Source organism: Zingiber officinale, chromosome 4B (assembly GCF_018446385.1).
Source record: "Zingiber officinale cultivar Zhangliang chromosome 4B, Zo_v1.1, whole genome shotgun sequence".
NCBI classification, from domain to species: domain Eukaryota; kingdom Viridiplantae; phylum Streptophyta; class Magnoliopsida; order Zingiberales; family Zingiberaceae; genus Zingiber; species Zingiber officinale.
Genome location: NC_055993.1, coordinates 132,623,613 through 132,648,360, shown reverse-complemented (window position 1 = coordinate 132,648,360; position 24,748 = coordinate 132,623,613). Strand labels below are relative to the sequence as shown.

The 24,748-nt window shown below is 37.1% G+C and overlaps 2 protein-coding genes across 2 annotated transcripts; one reads left to right on the top strand and one right to left on the bottom strand.

Moving 5' to 3' along the window:
- Positions 1–2,251: 2,251 nt before the first annotated feature.
- On the bottom strand, positions 2,252–13,094 carry LOC121976828 (chaperone protein dnaJ 15-like). The gene is made up of 11 exons (XM_042529195.1): positions 12,690–13,094; positions 10,722–10,845; positions 9,101–9,183; positions 8,902–9,013; positions 8,713–8,817; positions 8,530–8,577; positions 7,020–7,109; positions 6,818–6,926; positions 6,585–6,733; positions 6,454–6,507; positions 2,252–2,691 (listed from the first exon to the last, which is right to left on the bottom strand). Exons 1-11 carry the CDS (start codon positions 12,815–12,817, stop codon positions 2,482–2,484), a joined length of 1,212 nt encoding a protein of 403 aa, XP_042385129.1. The 5' UTR covers positions 12,818–13,094; the 3' UTR covers positions 2,252–2,481.
- Positions 13,095–14,471: 1,377 nt separating this feature from the next.
- Positions 14,472–19,884, top strand: LOC121976827 (F-box/kelch-repeat protein At1g55270-like). Its single transcript, XM_042529194.1, has 2 exons — positions 14,472–14,705; positions 18,171–19,884. The coding sequence occupies exons 1-2, from the start codon at positions 14,640–14,642 to the stop codon at positions 19,422–19,424; spliced, it is 1,320 nt and encodes a 439-aa protein (XP_042385128.1). The 5' UTR covers positions 14,472–14,639; the 3' UTR covers positions 19,425–19,884.
- The last annotated feature ends 4,864 nt before the right edge of the window (positions 19,885–24,748 follow it).

Genomic DNA, 24,748 nt, shown 5'->3' with positions numbered 1-24,748 from the left:
CTCTCTCACTTGTGGGTACGCAGGGGGGTGCAAATTCAGAGCTCGGATTGCACTGAACCATGTTGACTCGTGTGCGGGCATGACCTACACGCGCCAAATGTCGGACTGGTCATGGCAAAATTTGCCCAAGGGGAACCACCAACATTTGCTACATATCTACTCACCCGGTCGGTTAGTCTGCTCGCTCGGTCTGCCTTTTGCTAGACCTATCTGCCTCTCCCTCGGTCGGTTTGCTTCGCCCGACCTGTCTACTCGCCCGGTCTGCCTTTCGCCAGACCTGTCTATCCGCCCAGTCTGCCTCTCGCTTGGCCGGTCTGCTTCGCCCGACATGCCTATCTGTCCGCCAGACACCAAATTGCTCGGCCTGCCTCTCACCAGGCCTGTCTGCCCGCTCGGTCAGCCTTTCTGCCCGGTCGACCTTTCTGATCTGCTGCGCCCGCTCGTGTTGTTCGGTCGATCAACCCGTTCTGTCAACACTGTGCAGACTGTTTTCATCACTTGACAAAAATCAGCCATTGCTGGAGATTATCCGCTCAGGTCATCTCTATTGTAAGTTGAATTTAAATTCTGTATAATTTTAAATTCAGCTAAGTCTCTAAAATATCTGACAACATATTGTTTTATCCAACATGATGTAATATTGAAAAATACTCTTAAAAATTGTAAGTTAACATATTTATCAAAATTAAACATTAATTAAATTTTTGTAGCTACATATAACGACAAAAATTTAATTATTTAGCAATAGAATTAAAATTTCATGACTAAATTTTGCGACGAAAATTTAATTCGGAGGCTAAATTTAGGAATGAAAATTTAATTTCAATCAGCAATTCATGTAGTTCCGAGGCTAAATTTAGGAATGAAAATTTAATTTCAATCAGCAATCACTATTTCTCATGCAGTGTTTGTATAATTGAACGAAGTTCACTCCAAATTTGACATTCATAACATATAGATCTGTGATATCTATTATGTTCAATCACTCTTTGGTTCTGTTAATACAAAATATTAACTAAATTAAAATTTGAGCTGATAAGGATAATACAGGTAATTGAACACGCTGATAAGAAATGATGGATCAGTTATTTCATAGAGCTCTCTCCTTGTTAAGGTTTTCTTGACGGCATAAACAGATGGTTCCTTGGAGCATTCAGACGTGGCACCAGCGATCGCTCCCTCCCATACTGGAGGCAGTTCTTTAGTGTAATTAATAATTATGAGGAAGCGGCTCCGTGAACTCTTCGTTGTCTTTTTTTTTAAAATTTTTATTAAATAATTTTATTTCTAATTTTAAAAATAAAATTATTAAAATATTTTAAAAAATAATTTCTGATTAATAATTTATGAATTTAAAATTTAATTATATGTAATTATAGAATAAAAAGGTGAGAGAATTATATATATATTTTACTATTTTATTAAAAATCTTCCTCCTTTATTAACTAATTTTGATGAAGCCTAAAATGAATTTATGTTAATATTTTTTTTCTATTCACACTAAAAATAATTCCAAGATTTATTAGTAATTCCAAGATCTAGAGTTCGAGACTCAGCTGCGACATATTATTATGAATTTTTCTTAATTTTCTTTGATTGTTTTATATAAAAAAAATATAGTTCTCTTTAGTCCCACGTCTTAGAATTGACAACACTATGATCAAAGAATCTTCTATAAATATTTTAGGCCTACAGTGTTAAAAAATATACTTTTCTTAATTTTTTTACTAAGATAAGTATAAAATTAAATTAAATTAATTTTTTTCATAGGGCCACTCGAAAATCCAAACAATTCGAATTTTCAAAAATCCAAATAATTCAGATTTTTAAAAGTCAGGTACTTTATCCTAATGACTCTATTTTAATATTTTAATGTTAAAATACTTTAATTAATATAATTTCATTAATATATAATAAAAAGTGTGGAACTAATGAAAGAGTTATTAAGAATTTTTTTTTTTTTTTAGAGTGAAAAGATGTGTAAATTGTTTTACTTTCAACGTGGTGTATATAAGATAACAAAAGAGTTCATGGAGAAATTTTACAGCAATGTATAAATAATAGCTAGGTACCCTACAGATCAATTAGGATGGTTCATTAATCATTGGCATAATAAAAAATTAAATTAAATCAAATAAAAATAGAAATGGCAGAACGATTTACACACCCGGGCAAATTTTGAACAAAATGATTTACATTTTACATAAGAACCAAAAGAATCAAACTAGAGTTAACAAGTCAACCTCATCAATAGTGAACAAACAAAATCCAAAAACTAATTTTATAAACAAATACAGGATACAACAGGCGGAAGGGAGAAATTTATGCGTCAGCATACCTCACAAATACAAAGAGCTAAAAAACCAGGAGAGGAAGAGTTTGACAGAGTGATTTTACATGAGGGAAACAATGAATACTGACAGCGTTCTAGCGTAGGACTAGCGCAATCCATAAAACAACAATTTAGAGAGTCTGATGTCGTCAGCCTTTCTTATCAGACCGGCTACCGTTGAAACTAAACCATTTCTTTTTGTTGGATTTATCTTTAGCATCAGGACTCCCATTTGGGCTATCAAGTTTATAATCCTCACTAGGAGTTTTTCTACTACTACTAACATCCCCGTTGGCCACACCACTTTGTACCGTGAAGGTGGAGTGTACATCCTCCCTCTCTTTCAATAGCTCATCCACCTGAAATTAACAGAACATAAATAGAGAAGCACACAAATCTCAGGAGTGAACTAAACTCATTCAAGGCTGAAACATGATGTCTCAATTAACAAAATCTGGCAATTGAATTCATGAAGATGCATAAGACAAGTATTATGACTGCGAGAGAACAAGCAGAAAATGTTTATAAATTCAAAAGGATCTCGGATAGAGATATTGATGCTGCCCAAACCCCATGTTGCTTGATGAGGTAAGTAAAATCAAAGAAAAGAGCAGTCGGCCACTCACAATTATAATACCATTTTACCACTTCAAAGCAAGTTTTTTGTTCTTACTGGGTAGCCTAGTCCAAAGTTCTTTATTGTTGTAAGAAGTTTAGACTTCGTTTGTTTCCTTTTCTCCTCCATGTATACTATAACTTGAGGAAAGGAAACCTCATTCCTTGGGATAAATTTTTGTTTTTCTTTCCTCAACTAACAGCTAAGTGTGTAGCTTGGATGTCTGAGTGATTCCACACTGGGTGACATGAGAGATTCCACTACCCAATAAATAATTCATGGCAATCACCTCATCTTCTTTTCCCATTCTCTACTATTTTCTTGGTATGAAACCAAGGGGGCAACGGATGGTGCTTGAGTCAGGTTCAGCATGAGCCCATTAGGCCAGGTTTTCTTTGTATCATGCTTGGCCCAATATGGCTCCAGACTAGCCATGCCAAGCACATCCCTGAAAACCAGCTTTAATCCGTCCGACCACTGCCCTGCCCAAGCATGGGCAAGTGAACACCATGCCTATGCCGACTCGGACCCAACCTAAGCCTAGACATATGAGCACCGATCTCATGTAAGCCCTAGGAGAATTACAAAAATTAAATTTAAAGTATAAAAATAATTTAAAAATCTAAAAATTAAAGAAAAAAATTAAAAATAGGAAAAACAATATTTACAAGATTGCATCTTAACTTTCATACAATATGAATAATCTGATGCATCTTAATTTTACAATTTACAAAAAAATTGAGTCATTTTTGATAATTTTAGGCTTAATAAAAAATATGCAGTTATTTTAAAAGTTTGCAGGCATTTTAGTTAAATTGGTGACAAGATAATCCATTTGGCTCATGCTTAACACAAGGACTGTGTTGAGCAGGGTCATGTATCATGCTCAACACGCCCATGAACATATGTTGTGCCAAGCACACAGGCTTAGAAGCAATGGCCCATCTCAACCCATGGGATAGGTAGGGATACAACCAATCCTTTGACAAATCGAGCCATGTTACAAGCAGCCCATCCTATTTGCTACCTCTAGTGAACCCAGGGGCGGATCCACAAGGGGGGCGGCATCGGCGGTCGCCCCCCTTGCCGGCGATGGAACCCCTAATATTATGGGATTTCACCAGCGAAGATGAAGGATATTGCCCCTTGTTCCATGCATAAATCGTTCTCTGTTCTTCGTTCTCTTGTTCATGTGTTTCTATTATTCTTTTTCTTTTTTAAACGTGTCGAACGATGAGTCATTTGCTCGCGATCGCCCCTCCATGCTTGAAATCCTGGATCCGTCACTGAGTGAACCCACTGCCTTGGATGTCCAAGTTGCAACTAAATTTTGCTAACATCAACTTGGAACAAAAGCAAAAAAATTCTTGTAGAGTGAACTATGGCGCAGAGACAAGGTGCGAAAATGAAGATCTTCAAGTAGATATTGATGAGTTAATTTTTATGAACCAAGCAAGAGATGATGAAGAGAATCATGAGAAACTTTCCACCCACAAAACTGACAAGATGGAAGGTCTGCTTAAGGGTCATGATCAAGGAGACAACATCTACAACTCACTACCACAAAGTTGACAAGGTGGGAGGTATTCTCATAATGATGAGGTGTACTCCTCCACAAACTCTACAAGAAGAGACAGAGTATCAAGATGATGATATCTGCTGAAATTAGTAGGTATTGGCTAGGACTCTTGAAGGGTTGACAAAGCATCCAAATAGACGTGTTGAATCTAAATGTAAACTCAACCTAGATGCATATGTTGATAAGGTGGCTTCTTTGGAGGCATTCTTTGAGTGAAAGGATCTAAAGAAGTAGAGAGATATAAGACTTCCAAGGGGTGAACATAAGCTGAAATGAAGTCTAAGATTGGATGAGAAGTTTCTACCGAAGGATTATGTTCAAGCTTTGTACCAAGGACTCCGCCAACTCTATTAACAGGCTGATGAATCAGTGGCAGAATACACAAAGCAATTCTACAAGCTACTCATTCATATAAACCTTAAAAGAGAATAACAGCAAATTTGTGGCTTATTATGTAGGCAGTAGGTTGGCTGAAATCTTCTTTGAAGGGGAATTGATGAGTCATTCGCTGCTAACTTTGCAGGACACTTATCAAAAGACAGAGCAGAGAAACTCAAATAAGACTCTTATAAGAGAGCGGAGGTGTTAAAGTTTGGCAAAGACAAATAGGAAAGACGTGCTACATTGAACACTTTGGCTGCCAACAAATACAACGGGGAGGAGAAAGCCACAAGTTTCAAGTGTTTTAGACGTGACACACTTTGGCTGCCGATCTATAATGAAGAAATGGAAGAGGGGTATATTTGTGATCCCTTATGAATGTGACAAATTCGGTGATTCAAAGGTCATGGTGAACAAGTTGAAATTGAAATGTGTAGATCACCCCCAAACACTAAAAGTATCTTGGGAGGGAGAACACTTATTCCTTGGTGAAAGGAGTGAAGATTACCTTGAATCCTTTGAAAATGGTTCCTTTAATAGTGTTCCATGATAAAACAAGCTTATTATTTTGCATTGAGGGTTTTGTGTCAATGACAATTCAAGTTGGCAAAAGGGACATTTACCTCGGCTATGCCGAGATTCGAACCTGAGACCTCAAGTTGACAGCACCTCATGCGCTAGCCATCAGACCATCCCGAGGGGACATATGAAATTGGTAAATCAATGACAATTCAAGTAAAAGAAGAAGATGCTCTTGATGTTCCAGAGAAAATTGCTAAATTGCTTTCTCAATTAAAAAATTTAATACCAGAAGAACTCCCAAGAGCACTTTCACCCCTATGACATATGCAACATCACATTTATTTGATTCCATGTGGCATTGTACTTGACTTATCTCACTACCAAATGTCACCAAGGGAGCATAAAGAGTTATCAAAGTTCAAGAGGGAGGGGGTAGGGGATGGGGGAGTAATAGTAGAAGACAACTTTTAAGATCAAAGTATGAATGGCTGGTCATCATTTCGGCTCTCAAATGATTTATGGGAGAATTTATTTTGGTTTATTATGATGATATGTTGATCTATACAAAGATCAAACTAGAGCTTGTCACTATGAAGATATCTCCTTGAATGTGGAAGTATACCCTAGGTCATGATAGTGCATTCGCCAACTTTTCTAGTCAAAAGACTCAGTTTAATGACATGACAAGTATCAGACAGAAATTTTAGGCTCAACCAAAATTTTCTATTAATTAGAGGTATCATGAACTGAACTTGGCCCACAAAGTTCCAGAATTGCACTTGCAAAGGAAAATTATGTATAAGGATTATGAAGTTAGCAAAAGTTCAAATCAGAAGAAAGATAATAAAGAAATTAAGTATTGCAATCAATTTACTAAAATCTAGGAAGAGCGGAAACGAGAAATCATTCGTGTATGTAGACAAACACTATCTTAACTGTATGATATGGATTTCTCGATATCAAGATCAAGGATATAACATTCTGAAAATTAAGTGATTCTGTGAAATTAAGTCAAGTACTTACACATTGTTTTTCTTGGATATACTTGTTTGATACCTCCTGAAATTGTGCAAGTGCCTAAATGACCACAAGGAAATATAGAATCAATACACGAGAATATTGTAATTATGATGCCTAAGAATAACAATGTGTACCTTTCTATAATCTATTTCAAATTGCCTTAACTCAGTTCTCTTTGCTAAAAGTTTGGACTCAATTTCTTTTAGTTTCTCTGTGGTATCTCCATATGATTTAGCACACACTGCCTCAATGGTATATGTGGCAGGTTTAAAAAAATTATCACCTGGAGAAGAGAGTTGAATAATATAAGGAACAATTGAATGAACCAAGATATAATACCGGGGAAAAATGGGAAAACATTACATACCATAAACAGCAAATATGTGGGTGCCAGGTTTTAATTCAGACACCTCGCATGGCTGGAGACCTTCCAACTTTTTAAAAAAGGCAGCTTCAGGATCTTTTGCCATGGCTAACTGTACAAAAAAAAATAAACAAAAATTCTTCTACTGGGTATTTCCATCTATTCTTTGCAATGATAAGGATTCAAACGCAGTTGATGAGCTAACCGTGTTAACCACAGAGTCCATATGATAAACTTGAAAGTGTAAAAAGTACATCCCTGCAGATGTTGCTTTGCCAGTCTTCTCACTGTCTTCCTGAAGGTGAACAAAACAAATAGATATATAAAACTTAGCAACATTGGATGATTAAAATTGTCATCATATCCGAGACGCAACATAAAATTCCTTAATAAAAAAATATAGAACAGTAGTAATATGGCATTACTTTATCATAAACGTGAAATATTATATGCTCAACATGCTACTGACTATGCAAATTTAAAATGAAATAAAAAAATAAGCATTAGAAATATTCTATTGAACTATGATTTATAGTGCAAGTTAGAAGAATCCCTAAATTTTTGGCTAGAAGAAAAAATAACAAGGGGATTGTCATAAGCAAAAGTGATGACTTGATGAAAGAATCTAGTTATGCAGATAAATAGTAAACCAGCAATTACCTAGTATGTATATAGGATTAATCCCTTTGTGCCATGCACAAAAAACCAAATTTGACTATTTGCTAATTTCATTTATTGATTGAATCATATGTATTAGTTGGCAATTTGCTGCATCGTGTCATAATGTCATTACCAATCAAATCACTCAAACTCAAGAATGTCTAAAGTGTTGAAGTTTGTCTAGCAGTAAATGTCTAGCAGGCAGCAACCAAACATTTCCTGGAAGAAATTACCTTTTTATGTTTTGGGGAGCAACCCAATCCACCCATCCGGCAAAAGACAACTATAGGATAAGGGCTGTGTTGGTATATGGTGACATCTGGTACCATATAGCTAAATGTATGCCACTTGCATGTGCCTTCTTTTCTCCAGTGAATGACAGAGTGTGCAGTACTCAGACTATCATCTGAATATATGGCAACTAAAACTTGCTGCCTCAACTAAAAATTATTGTTCACATGACCAAAGAATGGTAGTATGTCTAGCTGGAGAATCTGACATAAGGATAGAGTTCTTAACTACACAGGAAAGTACTATAGTTTAGATAATCAAATAACCCTTCACAGACTTCTAGCTCCCATGGCCAAACAAAGAACTGCAACAAGAATGTTCTAGTGAAAAATACAGACTAACTAGGTAGAAACAGAATCAGTTTTTGCATCTTTCATTTAAGTACCAAAGGCTAACTAAGGTTTTTCTAAATTATGATGGGCATCTGTTAAGATAACATAGTCTACAGTTATATGAGTTGGGCGTCCCAAAGTAGCAAATCATAACCTTGGATGCTTAAGAATAAAACCTAAAGGCAGAAAGCTATACTTTATAGTCATCAAAAGCTGAGACCCTATGTGAATATCATCCAGACATGTTTCCTTTATGGAATCAAGTGTAATCCAAATATATTTTCCTCCATAAAGTGTTGATAATATATTCTTCTATTAGGTAAATGAACAATATCAAAAAGGAACAAGAACAATATAGCTTAAAAAAATCCACACATATTATGTTATAGCAATTGGAGAGCATAAATCTAAAAAAAAAAAAACAGGTAATACCTGTAAAGCTAAATCATAGCTACCATTTGCTTCCTCAAAATAAAGTAGCTGAGGCAACAAAACAGAAAAATTAGCTTTGCAGAGTAACAAAGACAACAATAAACAAAGAGCACATGAGCCAATAATTGGTTAATGAGAGTTCAAATATCATAAATACTTATGCTAATTGTCTATGTTCTTCACCTTAAATTTACTTTGTGCTGCAGAAGTTACTCTCACAACAATCCCTGCCTGGGCTTGTTGATCATTAATTGTGACACCAAAAAAATGAGCACATTGCTTATCCACCTACACCAATATTGAAAAAAAAAAGAAAGGAAGTTCAATGTAGATATGACTTTCAGTCAAATACAAGATACAAAAAATGAATACTTTTCCATTGAATGATGTTTCAAGAGCAAGCGGTCTGACTGTGATAGTTCCTTTTAGCGCTTCTTCAAGGACAGCAGCAGAAATTGTAGTTTTGATAGGAACTCCAAGTTTGCTAATAACTTCCACAAATTAGAACATTATTAAGAAGGAAATAGCATGATAATTGGTTCCCATGGCTATAACATTGTTTGAATATCACCTGAAAAGAGCTGCAAACATTGTGTTGAAAGTTCCAAGGTTCGACAAGTCAATTTCCATATCCATGCCCTCACTTTCCAAAGCCTAAGCCAAGATAACCCGTATAAACAAAGTGGTTTTTGAGAGCATTACATCATTGCAAATAATTGACTTGACGGAATATGGATCCCACACAGGACAATACTGATTCTCCTATTCATAAAGATTTTCATGCAAAACAATGATACAAGTGAACGAGTAATAGTTTGGGACACAAAAGAAATATCAATAAGCTACTAAAAGGGACATGTCAGACTTTTTCTAATAAACCTGACTGAGGTTAAAAAGTAGACCTACAGAAAGAAACAGACCAAAAACTCAGTTGATGGTATTGTTAATTCTAAGAAACTCAACTTGGATGTATGGTTAGTTGATAAAAGAGTATTCAATCAAAATATGAGACAAGAGTACAGTTTGAGAGCATAAGAATGTAAGAAATATAGGTCAATCACGGAATGACAGAAGTTACAATAGGCATGTTTTCCTTTGTTATTTAACAGGAACTAAGCTGAGCTGATTTTATCATTTGGTGTAAGTGAATTGATTGCCTACTTGTTATGTTGAGCAACCAATAGGAAGTGTTGGATTAGATCAAAGGAAACCTCAGCATCAAAGACATTATAGGGAAAAAAAAGATGAAGCTGAATGAGCTTCAAGCACCTCAACTTCTCAGTCATAGGCTAATGCTAAGCATGAGGCACGCTCCCATCTATGCTCTTTAATGATATTGGTGATAAGGATTTAATTCACGGGAATAATTTTGGCATGCTGGAAAGGCTGCCCAAAGTGAGACTCCCTTGCCCATCAATGTTGGAATTTCTGCCAGGGCAAATGTCCTAGACCAATTTTGTTACCCCGGGATCAAGTATTTATTACAGTTGCAAACTGCAATAACAAGATAACTATTTATGTCTACAACAATCTGCTCAGTTATCATATGCTTTATATACAACTATAATTATGGAACCCTAGTCTGGTTTCATGGTTGATGTATCTTTCAAATCCTTATCACTCAGAAACTGTGGTACTGTCTTCTCATAAGGTAACATGAAGCTAGAAATCCAACTTCCAGGTTCTCAGAATTGAGTTATCATCACATTCATCTTCAGCATCAAGTTTAAAACAATCTGATTTATCAGATTCTTCATTTTCATCCACATAACACAATCTTGTTGGAAATTTGAGTTATAGTTGGTATGCAGTTTAAGCTAGCAGGCTAGGCACGACAATCAACAATCTTGCATGACAAAAAAGAACAAATCAAAAGGCATAATAGTTTGTACTCACATGATTATCTGGTTATAATACTTATACTACTAGGAAGAAATATTGTAATTGCTATGATGTTCAACCCAATATGGAGATCACAATAATGCAGGTTTCTAGAGTCTATTTTAGCAGCATTTTCATGCAAAATCAAGCCTATCAACTGACAACAGTCCACAAGTCCTGGGCCTGAGGGGCTAGGAGCAACTTCAAAATGGATAGGCTTAAGGATAAGCATACTAGACACATGCTATGCAAAGAAAGTGCATGAACTTATATTCTTGCTTAAGTTAGACTTAATTGTCAACAACACCGACCTCAAAACCAGCAGCATCGTATTGCCTTCTTTTCTCTGGATCAGACAAGATACTGTAGGAATATGCAACTTCTTTGAAAAGCTCAGAAGCTTCAGAATTGCTAGCATTTTTGTCAGGATGGTACCTATTGTTACAAGATTTAGTCATTTCCAATGTGAGATGAAAAGCTAAAGGAGAAAACCCATTAAGTGATGAATATGTGTAACTATCAATACTCAAGCAAGAAAACCAAGAGTCAACGGAAATAAACAATATTAAATTCTGTGTAGTTGCAAAAATAAAACAGCAAATGTTTCATGATAATGAAATAGAAAATAGAATAATGAAATAGCAATATTAGAGAGTGCTTCAAAAGCATAAAAGAAACCAAATAATCCAAAAATAAAAAAACAGTGATGCAGCACCAAAATAAACAATGCGTCTCTATGAGGAATAGCTTTTAAGGAAATGACAATGTTGGTAATTGTCTTTATTTTGGGGTGTTAAGCAATTTTTGGATGTGTTACTTTAGAGAATATCTTTTAATTTGGTAGGAGTTTATGGGATTATTGTCTTCTCCATTCCCAATTAATGGTATTTCTTTCCTATCTTAATTAGGGAGCACGGTCTATAAAAGTGTTGTGATCTTAATATATTTCCTGATCTTTTCAGTTAACAAAAGTTCCCTCTGATTAATCCCTGTTTGAGGTTCTCTTGGACATAATTATCCCATGTTTCATCAATTTCATCCTACTTTTATTTGTAATTTAAGGGTTTAATTTTGTTACAGCATTACCACTCTCCTACCATTCCATCTGCACAAATTAAGTCAAACAGCAAGCATAAAAAAGGAGCTCCCATGCGCATTCATAAAGATTTCTTTACACATTGATAATAAGCATGAGAAAAATGTTGGTGCACTCGTCACTCTAACATTTGAGCTTGAGCACCTATTTAAAGAAGTGATAGAAGCTTTTCTTGCCTACTCACTTTTGAAACAAGTGGATTTCAGGTGTTACTAAGTCTCAGAGTGACTCAATACTAAGTCTGGGAGTGACTCAATTATAAAGATATTGAGTCTGTTCTAGACTATCTAATGTTATTATTGCACCTTATTAATACCATTTAGACATTTCACAGAGCTTTGCTGAGATTGTTGTGCATTTGCAGGGGGTGTAGGCACAACGTGTAAATTCAAATTTCTTTTCTTTTGTTCTTGCAAAAACAAGGCCTTGATAACAATATGTTAGCAACAAGGATTCAGGTGTCGAGAAATGTCAGTCGACACCAGGAATTTACCATTCGTCTGCCGACCAGCACCAAAACACTTCAGCACCAACATGATGGTGGATTGCGTAGGAACCAATTTCTTTCCTTCCTTTACCAAAATTCCAATGATTCCGAACAACCCGATGATCAACCAAATGATCGTGAGCTTTCTGCGAGGTCACGGAGGCCTTGCCAAGCCATGAGGCCTCTCATAGCCTCAACTAGCCGCGAGACCTCCACAAGGTCGCAGTGGCCTCACATAGCCGCAAGGCCTTAACAAGGTAACAACAGCCTCCCCTGACCGCAGCATCACCTGGTTGCGGCCTCGCCTAACTGCAAGGCCATTGTTGACTCACGAAGAGCCTGCAGCCAGGTGTGGCCGTCATGGGCTTGGCCAAGTCCTCACGCTAGCTTGGCCAGGCCGTTGCGACCGGCCGCTCCATATGGAGTAGATTTCATACAAAAGAGTCAAGTAACCATACATTTCTTAGACTCGATGAAGACTCCATATAGAGTAGATATCATAAATACTCTGCACTTTTAGCAAACAGGAAGAAGACTTCTCCCAATTTTAAGACAAAAAACACCCACTTTATTTAAGCACACATGTACAAGAAAAGCAAGGAGAACAACTAGATAAAGTCATGAAACTGAAACAGCGTATAAGATTATTGCCTTGGAGACGTAGTTACGAAAGGAACAGAGGAGAAGAGGGCTCACTTGAGAGCAAGCTTCCGGTAGGCAGTTTTGATCTCCTGATCGGACGAGTCTCTCGATACGCAAAGCACCTCGTAGGGATCTCGGCGGGCTGAGGGCGCCGACGTACGAGCCACCTTCTCAGACGCCATCCTCCCTCGCTCCCTACCTTCCTACACCGACTCAAGGAACCCTTCAACTTCAACAAAGCTTCTCTGATCCTCCCGAATGAACCCGCCGCCAATCTCAGCGCAGAAAACGCCTGAGAAGGAGGCGGCGGTGGCGGCGGACTGAACGGATCGCGATCGCTTGGAAGTTTCTTCGACGGATCGATTCCCCGTAGAAATGTTTGAATCGGGTAACGATCGGATCGTAGGAAGTGGGATCGATTCCGTGGGTACAAGTTTGAGCTGCGAACCTCCGGTGAGACTTGACAGTAAAAGAGGTGGATAATTACTTAATTAGAAAATGTATATTCAAACTGGACCTACATTTTATCAGGTTTGAAAAGTTAGGTCCTTCTCAATACCTACCATCTAATATCATATAGTAAAAGGATATTTATGAAAAAAAAATGAATCGCACTGCTGTTCACCGAACCGTATTGTTTTAATAATTAAAAATAATTTTAAAATATAAATACCCAATTACCTATAAAAAATTTATTCTTTAATATTTAAAATAATAATTTCGGACAGGGAAACGGTTTGGTTGAATAGGTTGACTGATTAAATATTAACTAAATTCAATTATTTAACCTCATACGTAATTTGTAATTTAAAATAAATAAAATTAACTCATTGCATTCTATTTGGTGGAACAACTTAAATGAAAGGAAATTACGAGAAAAAAATATTTTATTTTAAAAATACAAACTAAAGCATAGCAATTATGTTTTATTTAAAAAATGAATTATCTCAATTAGTGCACTGGTCTCACCAAATAATTTGTCCGTTTAAGATTAATTTTATTGTAAAGTATTAATTTAATTTTAAAATTTATAGCCATTTGATTTGTTTCATTAACCTTTAAAAAGAACTCTCCTCTTTGATAAGAAGGATCAATGGAGCCAAAAAGAATTAATAGCGGCTCTCTAAATTGATAGCCGTCTTCCTTCTTAATTCTCTAGTATAAAAAATTATAAGAGTATAAACATGGAGAACAAATGAGGATAACGGTAAACACATAATCTCTAAGGTATAAAATAAATATTGAGTGCATGACATCTTTGTAGTCGATTCTCAGTAACTGAAGATTTGAAATTTATCCCATCATATATCTAACATTTATGTATTTATATTTATCTCTCTTTATATTCAATCCGTGTTATTAAATTTTTTTTTAAAAAAACGATTGACCGATATTAAAAAATTATTATGATAACAATTTTTTTCAATATAAACACACATTTTTCATACCAATTATAAAATTTCTAACTCCCAAATTTGATTCTAGTTTGATATCTCCCGAGTACTCTGTAGGACAAGCTTTATCTCATGAAAAAAAAAAAACTCTTTAATTAAAATCATCATACTAAAATACCCCTAAATTAATAGTGATTTTGAAAGTTTAGAAGATAGTTTGATAAATTGATAATTTTGATTGTTTGAAATAGTAGGTTGACTTATAGAGTCATTTTTGACCATGTGCCATGTTTAGCACGGTATAAAACCCGAGTTGTCTTTATCAAACATAACTAGTGGAAAGAGAAATGGGAGAGAAACGTTTTAGAAATAGGATAAATTAATGGGGTGAAACGAAAATTTGTAGTAGGGCTAAAGTCTAAAGAGGCTGGGTACACCAAAGCAAATAAACAGTGAGCAGAGTAGACCAACGAGAGAGATATAAGGAATCGAGAAGAAGTGTGAGGGCAGGTTCGATTTCGTGACCAAATCCTCCCCATATCTATCTTTCTTCCCCTTTTCCGCTTCTCAGGGATCTGCTGATCATAGTCGGGAGTTTTTCGTTGGAGGAATGGAAAGGACGGCGCCGGAAAGCTTGCGCAACTCGCACCGCGTTGTTCGCGTACAAGCTCCGCTGGTATATTTCCTCTTCGCTTCCTTTTTCCTATTGGGATTTGTTGTCTATGCAAGGGTTTTTAGGTGAGATCCTTAGCGAATTCTACTTAGGGAATTATCGGTGAAATGGTTGGCAAAAAACAACTTTTCCCCCTCTTTTATATGTTTTTTGTGCGATTTACGAAAGATCAGAGGTAAGTTGGAGATTCGTAAGTCGCTCTTTTTTGCTGATGCAAATAAATCATGCTCTTTCGAATGCATAATATAGTCATGACCTACTTTTTTCTCACTGCTTTTAGCTAAATCTACTTGTTTTGGAGCTGAACAGGGGATGCGTTTGTAGTCTGAAAAGCTGTGTTGTCTCAAAAGTGTTTTACGTCGCTACTCTTTAAACAATTAGAGGAATGGAAGTGTTCTCTCTCTTTTCCTTTTCCAAGATTCGGTGTCAAAATGCAAAGATTATTGTTATGATGAGTTTCATGTGGCTGATACTTTCAATTACCGTATCATCCTGCTCAGATTATCTGAGAGGAGGAATGACCTGTCTTTGTTTTTTTTGGCGGAACCACTAGAACATCTGAGTGTGCGTTCTGGGAACAACTGGATATTGTTTAACAGGAACTATTTCTGGGTTTTATGGTTATTCTTCATTGGTTAATGATTACGATTCTTTTCTGTCCCTTTGATAATTTACTAATATTCTTTGCATCTAGCTGTTTTTGCTACCAAAATTAATTTTTCTAACCGATGAAATCGAGTAGCAGAGAGATGAGAATGTTAAAGTCGATGTGTGGGCATACGAGGATGGACAGAATAAGGAATGAGAGCATGAAAGAAAGTCGGAGTTACATCGATTGAGGGAAAACTCCGAGAGACACGTTTAAGATGGTATGGACATATACTTAGACACCAATAAATCCTTAAGTTAGGCAATGTGAAACTATAACAAATACGCATATCAAATGAAAAAGAGGAAGACCAAAAAAGACTTGGTTAGCAACAATAAAATAAGATAAAATTTATTTAAGCATAGATGATTATATAGTAGCTAGAGGATAGAGCCTAATAGCGTAAAAGAATTCATATAGTCAATCCCACCTAATGGGATAAGACTTTGTTGTTATTGTTGTTGTATGAAATTGAGTAGCAACATGGACGATCTATTTTGTATGTAAATTGTCCTTTAATCAATTTCTTTACTGAATGAAAAATTAATAGCCAATATTCGCTACGAGGTTACCTCAAAACATATGGAGAGAAGTGATTCTCTTCGCCAAATACATTCTAAATAAGATACCTAACAATAATAGAGACATAAGTCCTGATGAGTTGTGGAAAGGACATAAGTCTTCCTACAAATATCTCAGATATGTAGGCTCTAAGGTCAAATTAACCTAAATTCAATAGATCAAGACTGGGCCTAAGATAATTGATTGCTTATTCATTGGCTATACAAATAATAGTAGTGCATATCGATTTTTTTTTGTCCATAATCATGAATTCCTAATATACATGAAGGGACAATTATCGAATCAAAGAATACACCTTTCAATGTAAACAAGAGAAGAGTGGAGTTCTCAATAAAAGAACCCATGATATTGCTTTCTAGAACAAGTGTGTGTGTCACGGTAAAAGTCTAAAGCAGTTAAGCACTTTGGACCAGATTTTCTAACCTACACGTTAGAAGATAAGCCTAAGATAGTTAAAGAAGTATTATCAGTCTAGAAACTTCATTTTGGAAAGTAGCTATAAATTACAAAGGAGAATCCGTTGTGCAAAACCATTCCTAGGAGGTGGTAGATGGTAGTAAGTCATTGGGATCCTTCGTGGATCATGGCATTCAGTAGATCCTTAACGATCATTCCCTTGTCTAGGTGAAGAGTAAGATCCTCGAGATTACGGTGTCTAGGAGGTCTCTGTGCGATCATCCCCTTGTTTTAAGCAAGCTTTTTTTATCGATACTCCGAATCAACCAACTATCCAAGAAGTATTACTCCATTTGACAAATTTTGCAGGCAGGTAGTCATTGAACCACCAAGTAGGTCTAAGATCTAAATCTGAGTCCAGACACTCCAATGTTGACACTACCAGCCTATATGGCTTTTTTTCCACCTTTATGCAAAACTATTCCTAGGAGATGGTAGATGGTAGTAAGTCGTTAGGATCCTTCATGGATCACGATGTCCAGAAGATCTTTAACGATCATTCCCTTGTCTTAGTGACGAGTAAGATCCTCGAGATTACAGTGTCTAGGAGGTCTCTATGTGATCATCCCCTTGTTTTAGGCAAGCTTTTTTTTGTCAATCCTCCGAATCAATCAACTATCCAAGAGGTATTACTCCATTGACAAATTTCGTAGCCAAGTAGTCATTGAACCGCCAAGTAGGTCTAAGATCTAAATCTGAGTCCAGACAGTCCAATGCCGACAATACTAGCCTATCTGGCTTTTTTCCACCTTTATTAATTACTTCTAGAATTAATCTTTATGTAACTCATCAAATGAATAGAGTTTCTTTGAGATTAATATTTTTTTTCTCAAAAAATTTTCTCCTCAAATTTATACTCGGAAGAGAAACAAAGCTAAATCCATATTGTTTATTGATCACGGGCACAACACTAACTTTGTTTGGACAGCTATAGAGTTATTGGTTATAGTGGGCATAAACAAGGGACTAAAGATGGCGCTTCAACTTGTAGCTGGGATTGCTTCTTTGTAAATAAGGGTATCTATGATACCCAAAGTCATAATTGAAATATTGTTGTATTCTCTGGCATAGGTTTTACTTATTATATGATTTACATTCTTGTTGTTCTGATTGTCCTCGAAGACAAGAACCCATACCTAGAAATAGGTTCACTATGAGCCCTCATCACATGGTTGGAAGTATTTCGAATGATAAACTAGATAGAGGATGATCTTTATTCTGAAAATGAAACCAATTTTGTATGTTTTTTAAGTTTTTTCATGGGACTAGTTATTAACTTTTAGAATCTGATTAGACAGTTGTGGGATTGGAAAATGCCAATCTGTTTGAATCCAACTGATATAACCTTTTGATAGATTTTTTTGTCAGTTAGACTCATCATCTAAGCCTTCTCTTATCATATTTATGCAGTTTACTTTCACCAGCTACATTCTTGGATCAGTAACTGATCTTTGATAATCCCTTGTATCTGATTGATTTTTCAGTAACTCAGAGAGAGTTAACCCTCTATTACATTGGTCGAATTTGTTGTAGATTGCAAGCATAATTCATGTGCTAAATCTAAATTCTTCATTGCATTGCATCATTCGCCTTTAGCGCCCCTAATCACTGTAATCTTTTGGTCATTTGCTGGATAGTTTTAGGTGCTTGGAGCATGTTCATACTTTTCCTGTTGCATTGGATGGGATATCTACAAGTGTTTTCAAATATTTTACTTGTTTTGTTTTTCATTCCCTATAAGATGCAGTCCTTGAATTGTTCCAATGTCATGCTAATTGCAGGTCGATTCTGTTTCCTGTTACTGTAAAGTAGACACTGGTTTGAAAACAGTTGTAGGGACCAGAAAGTTTGTTCCTGGAGCTAAGCTATGTGGCCAATCTGAAATTGTGCCCATGGGACCAAGACAACATATCACACTGAAGGAGAGAAACAAAAACCAGGGACCCCTCTTACCAGGTCTTCCTGATGATCTTGCTATTGCCTGTTTGATTCGGGTTCCTCGAGCTGAGCACCATAACCTTCACTTAGTTTGCAAAAGATGGAACCAACTCTTATCTCATAATTACTTCTATTCCCTCCGGAAAAATCTAGGGATAGCAGAGGAATGGGTATATGTCATCAGAAGAGACCGTGATGGAAAGGTATCTTGGAACGCCTTCGATCCTATATATCAAATCTGGAAACCACTGCCACCCCTCCCTCCAGATTATTCAGAAGCTCTTGGTTTTGGTTGTGCTGTTCTTAATGGTTGTTACCTCTACTTATTTGGAGGTAAAGATCCATCAAAGGGATCAATGAGGCGTGTTGTTTTTTTCAATGCTCGGACAAACAAATGGCATAGAGCTCCATATATGCTGCGAAGACGCCATTTTTTTGGCTCATGTGTCGTGAACAACTGCCTTTATGTTGCTGGTGGTGAATGTGAAGGGAACCAAAGAATTCTTCATTCAGCTGAAGTATACGATCCTAACAAAAACAAGTGGACATTCATCACTGAAATGGACACTGCTATGGTGCCCTTTGTAGGGGTTGTTTATGAGGGCAAATGGTTTCTCAAAGGGATTGACTCTCACCGCCAGGTTGTGAGTAAAGTTTACGTACCTTCTACCAACTCCTGGTCCACCATTCATGGTGGGTTGATTACCGACTTGCGAAATCCCTGCATCTCATTAAATGGACGGCTTTTTACAACAGATTGCAGAGATGGCTGCAAGCTTAGAGTCTTTGAATGGGCAACAGATTCTTGGAGCAAGTTCATTGACAGCAAATTTCATCTAGGAAATTCTCAGGCCAATGAAGCTGCATCATTTGTTTGTCTTGATGGTAAGCTTGGCATCATCTGGAACAATATGAGCATTGGTATTGTTGATGTTGCAAATCCAGGAAATAGCATAGTGACAGCCAGTGCTCGCGAGTGGGAGGCAATGGTAGGGAAAGGACAACTGAAGAACTTTGTAGCAAGCCTTTGGTCCTCAATTGCAGGTCGTGGTGGGCCGAAGGGTCATATTCTGCACTGTCAGGTGCTTCAAGCTTGATAGCTTTTGGAAAAAGTGGAATAGTTCCTCGATCAACCCATTAGTGTTACTGCATTATCTGGTGACTTATAGCTGCAAGCTCTTCGCTGTCTTACATACATGGTTTTTCTTTGACATCTCATGTTTTCTATATTGGATGGATGGAGAATGCTATTGAACAAAAAGATGCTTCATATCAGACCGGAGCCAAGTAGGAAATTTTGCAATATTCTACGCACTGCATTGAATGGAAGCAGTATCAAGGAAACCCGCAAAGTATGAATTGGTGCTTGTCACTGTTTCCATTCTTGATTGCAGGCCAGCACTAATATATCGAATGATGCTGTCTAGCCTAAAGTTACAAGTATATGCTTTGTTCTTGTGTACATCTAGATATATTCAGATCATATAGATGAAGTTCCACATTGAAAGTTGCCCACTTGTATTATTCTTCTCTATATTGTCTTAATTTCCTGTTTTACACTGTAGTATCTGTTGGAAATTTTTGGTGAGATCCATTGGACATGATCGAGTCTAGTCAGTCATTTCATCGTTATGGTAACCTGGATTGTCTCCTTTTATTTATCCTTCCGGGTGATAGGATTGTCATCGATGATTAATTGATTGTCCAACAACTTCTATCGATGTCAACAAATACTTTCAGGTGCCCTGGGTTATGATACAGCGGCAACAATGTTTCAGTAGTTCTCAAACCTTTATAGTTCCATTTCTAATTATGGTGTATTATAAAGTATTTTTCTTTTAATGATAAATTTGGGACGTTAGCTGGTAGGCGACGAGACGTTTGTATTTTTATATTAGTATTTTTTTTTATTTGAGATGATAAACTTATTATAAAGTATTTTTCTTTTAATGATAAATTTGGGACGTTAGCTGGTAGGCGACGAGACATTTGTATTTTTATATTAGTATTTTTTTTATTTGAGATGATAAATTTGGAACATTAGTTGGTTATTAGACGATGAGATGTTTATATTTTTAGATTTATTCTGATTGAAAATTTTTATATGTCGATACGGGTTATCATCAAAATTAATTAGTTTGAAAAAGTTAAATATTCTTTCGGTGCAGTGTAATAGTAAAACATCCCAGGAATAATTAGGAGAGTCGATTAGAAATGAATATTTTAAAAGTTCTTTATTAAGTATGTATAAGTTATCCTCTGAATTTATCAATAAGATATATATATATATATATATATATATATTTGATATGTGGGGTGACGCTTTGTGAGTAACGCATAGACGTGACGTTGCCAACTCGATTTTCCTATAAATAAAATGTCATTTATTCTCTCTCTCCTCCCGCATGCAGTTCAAACCCACGTCGTGGGAAATTATCCAAAATAAAATTGAAATCTCCCTCGCCGCTCTCCCACTCTCGCTCCCTCCATCTTCGTCGTCCGTCGTGGCTGAGCGACGCCCGCCGGGAAAGATTCACCGACCTCTTAAATCTCACAGCTACTGTGAGATTACCACCTCTTTTAATTCCCAATGGTAATTCGTTTCATTTTAATTTGTTATTCTCCACCGTTATAGCATGCATATATTAGAAGGATTAATTCTATAACGTGCAGGAACGACGGCGTCTACAAACGGTTGCAGCCTACAGCTACGTCTGCGCGTTAATTGCTACACGTAGCAGCTACAAACGTGAAGCAGCCACTTGGTTTTGAAAGTTTTATGGTAAATACATTTTCTAACAGATACTGCCCCTACAAATATTTAAGTTCATGTATAGCAACTTGGTAAAAAATTATTTGAAATTATTTTTTACTGATGCAGCGTCTTTGCTTCGCTTCTAAACGTTGCAGCAACTACTTCGCAGCAAACTGTCCTTGTAGCAGTTGCAACTTGTAGCAGCTAACTTGGAATGACGGTCGTAGAAGGAAAGATGGATTTATGCTACGACGTGCAAGGCCGACGGTTGCGACAAACGCTTACAGCCACTTGGACTTTGCTTTGTTGTTACTAGTTATAGCAGCTATTTCGACAGTTAATTGCTACACCTTGTAGCAGCTAACTCTCCATGTAGCTGCTACAACGTGTAGCAACTACTTCGATAGGTAACTGCTACACCTTGTAGCAGCTAACTCTCCATGTAACTGCTATAACTTGTAGCAGCTATTTCGATAGATAACTACTATACCTTGTAGAAGTTAACTCTCCATGAAACTGCTACAACTTGTAGCAGCTACTTCAACAGGTAACTGCTACACCTTGTAACAGCTAACTCTCCATGTAGTTGCTACAACTTGTAGCAGCCGCTTGGTAAGTCATGTTTTTACTAGCAATATTTTCTCGCAGATATTAACCCTAAAAATACTTGCTAAAAAGGTATTTAAAAATATTTATCCTGCTGCAGTGCCTTTGCTTTGCTGCTACACGTTGTAGCAGCTACTTCGACTAATAACTGTTATTCCTTGTAGCAGCTAAATTGAAATGATGAAGCTGCTACAACGTGTAGTAGTTACTTTTTCGTTTACGCTTAACAAGATGTTACTCTACATTTTCAACCAATAATAAATAGATCATATCAATCTCCGTTTTTTATTTAGATCAATTAAATGAAGTTCTATACATTGTAGAAGCAACTGCAGCACGTTGAAGCAGCTAGTCGTCAGAAGCTGCTAGACAGTGTAGCAGCTTGTCAAGAGTGGTTACTACATTGTGTAGCAGTTACTTCTGATTAGCTGCTACATTTTGTAGCAACTACTCAAGAATAGCTGCTACAATGCGTAGTAGGTACCCCTGATCTCCAAATAAGTTTTTCTGACCAAATAACTTTTTGCAATTATTGTGCAATTATATTTTTACACTTATTGGCCAAAGATTTAACCCCTAAACTCGTCGTGTGACAAACACTTCGAAAGAATTTCAATCATAGTAGATCGGTGCCCACACGGTGTCTTCGTCAATCAGTTTCACCGCGACGACTTGTTTCTCATCCAAATCTTCGCCTCCATCATAAGTATACTTTTAGGGGTGAAAGTTTTGAGTCGTCTCGTTTTATTTAGGGGTTTGAATTTTTAGGATTTTAAATCATCTCCTAACTGCTACTTTGGGATTAGTGTTACTGCATTATCTGGTGACTTATAGCTGCAAGCTCTTCACTGTCTTACATACATGGTTTTTCTTTGACATCTCATGTTTTCTATATTGGATGGATGGAGAATGCTATTGAACAAAAAGATGCTTCACATCAGACCGGAGCCAAGTAGGAAATTTTGCAATATTCTACGCACTGCATTGAATGGAAGCAGTATCAAGGAAACCCGCAAACTATGAGTTGGTGCTTGTCATTGTTTCCATTCTTGATTGCAGGCTAGCACTAATATATCGAATGATGCTGTCCAGCCTAAAGTTACAAGTATATGCTTTGTTCTTGTGCACATCTAGATATATACTCAGATCATGTGGATGAAGTTCCACATTGAAAGTTGCCCACTTGTATTACTCTTCTCTATATTGTCTTTGATCCTATCCGAGCGCTGAGTCGATGGACACTGGGAACATGGCACTCTCCGCTGTCTTCGACTGGTGATGTGGATCTCCGGCGAACCTACAAAGAAGCTGAGCCGGAAGGGGTTTCCCGACGACAACCCTCCGACGCTCAAGTCAGGCAGTGGAGAAGGAGAAGAGCAAGGCAACGTTACTGTGGCTACAGTGATGAGAATCACATATCTCCGTCGAAGTCTGGGGGTCCTTATATAGGACCCCGGGGAGGCGTGAGCACGCTTCTCGATGCGTGCATGCTTCCCCAAACATACCTCAGTAGGGTTGTGTCAGAAAAGCATGTCTGACGTCATTCCGCAATCGTCCGAGCATATCCCTGATATGACGGTGGAAACTTCTACCGTACGATACTTCGTCCGCCAACCATGCTGTTTGTCGGCGGCAGGCGTCTCGAGGATGATGTTACCAGCTGTCCCTTTTGTCCCCTTGCGCCTCTTGCTTGTTCCCGGGCCGATCGGACCGGCCGCTCGGCGCTCATGGCCTCCGGGGACGATCATATCTCGGACCGGGTGGGGAAGCCCTGCTCATGTGCTCGGATGAGATTGCGCCTTATTGTCCTGTGGCTCGGCCGAGCGGCCTGTCCGCACGGCCCAGAGACTCTTTTACCTTAAGCATCGGAAACCCGACCCCTGGTCGGGCTGTCTTTCGTCTGACCTGGGAGACCCCTGGCCGGACGTTCGGTCGGCCCGCCAGCCCGCTCGGCATGACCTTTGTACGCTCGGCACGACCTTGGGGTTGACCCTCTTGACCATTGACCTCCACGTGTCGTTGACCTCCCGCCAACGAGGGTCCCCCATCCTTACTATCGGATCAGTCTTAATTTCCTGTTTTACACTGTAGTATAAGATTGTCATAGATGATTAATTGATTGTCCAACAATTTCTATCGATGTCAACAAATACTTTCAGTGCCCTGAGTTATGATACAGTGGCAACAATGTTTCAGAAGTTCTCAAATGGAGTCCGTAACTAAAAGATGTTGGATTCATATGCTGCTCGCTATGAGCGCTTCCCGATTTATCCTGATGGCCGGTTGAAAATTTTCATGGGACCGGACCAGTAATCCAGGCTCGACGCTACCCAGCTTGATTAATCATTTTTTTTAAAACCTTTATAGTTCCATTTCCAATTGTGGTGTATTATACAGTATTTTTCTTTTAATGATAAATTTGGGATGTTAGCGGGTAGGCTACGAGACGTTTGTATTTTTAGACTATGAGACGTTTGTATTTTTAGATTTATTCTATAGCTGATTGAAAATTTTTATGAGTCGATTCGGGTTATCTTCAAAATTAATTAGTTTATATATGAATAAATGTTTAACTGTAGACCCGTTGCACCTCGAGTGTTTAAATTTAGGAGTTGGGTTATAATAGATTTGAGTCAATAAGATTTTTTCTCTAGGGTTCAGGCATCCCTTTTGGATTATAATATTTTAAAATAAAAAATTTAGATATTCACAGTATATATTATATATATTTAGGATTCAAAATTTTAAAAATTAGGAAATTTGTTATAATGAATTTGAGTAAATAAGATTTTTTCCTCTAGGATTCAGTTATATATATATATATATATATATATATATATATATATACACGCGTCGTATATCCTGTGTACACTTGAAAAAAAATTTTGATTTAAAATTTTTTTATGCATAATACTATAGCCCAACTTCAAAATCCTAAAAAAATTTACATAGTTGCACATGACTTCATGTAGATTTGTGCATGCCCCAGGCATCTCCAATGCATTGGAGGTGCCTTGGGATTTTTTTTAATAACATTAGGCGCCTGAATCAAATTCAGGC

Coding starts and splice junctions, on each gene's coding strand:
- LOC121976828 (XM_042529195.1), bottom strand. CDS start 12,817: ATGGCGTCTGAGAAGGTGGCTCGTACGTCGGCGCCCTCAGCCCGCCGA. Junction 7,110..8,529: donor GCTATGATTTAGCTTTACAG/GTATTACCTGTT, acceptor GTTCACCTTCAG/GAAGACAGTGAGAAGACTGG. Junction 6,927..7,019: donor TGGACTCTGTGGTTAACACG/GTTAGCTCATCA, acceptor TTTTTTGTACAG/TTAGCCATGGCAAAAGATCC.
- LOC121976827 (XM_042529194.1), top strand. CDS start 14,640: ATGGAAAGGACGGCGCCGGAAAGCTTGCGCAACTCGCACCGCGTTGTT. Junction 14,706..18,170: donor TTCGCGTACAAGCTCCGCTG/GTATATTTCCTC, acceptor TGCTAATTGCAG/GTCGATTCTGTTTCCTGTTA.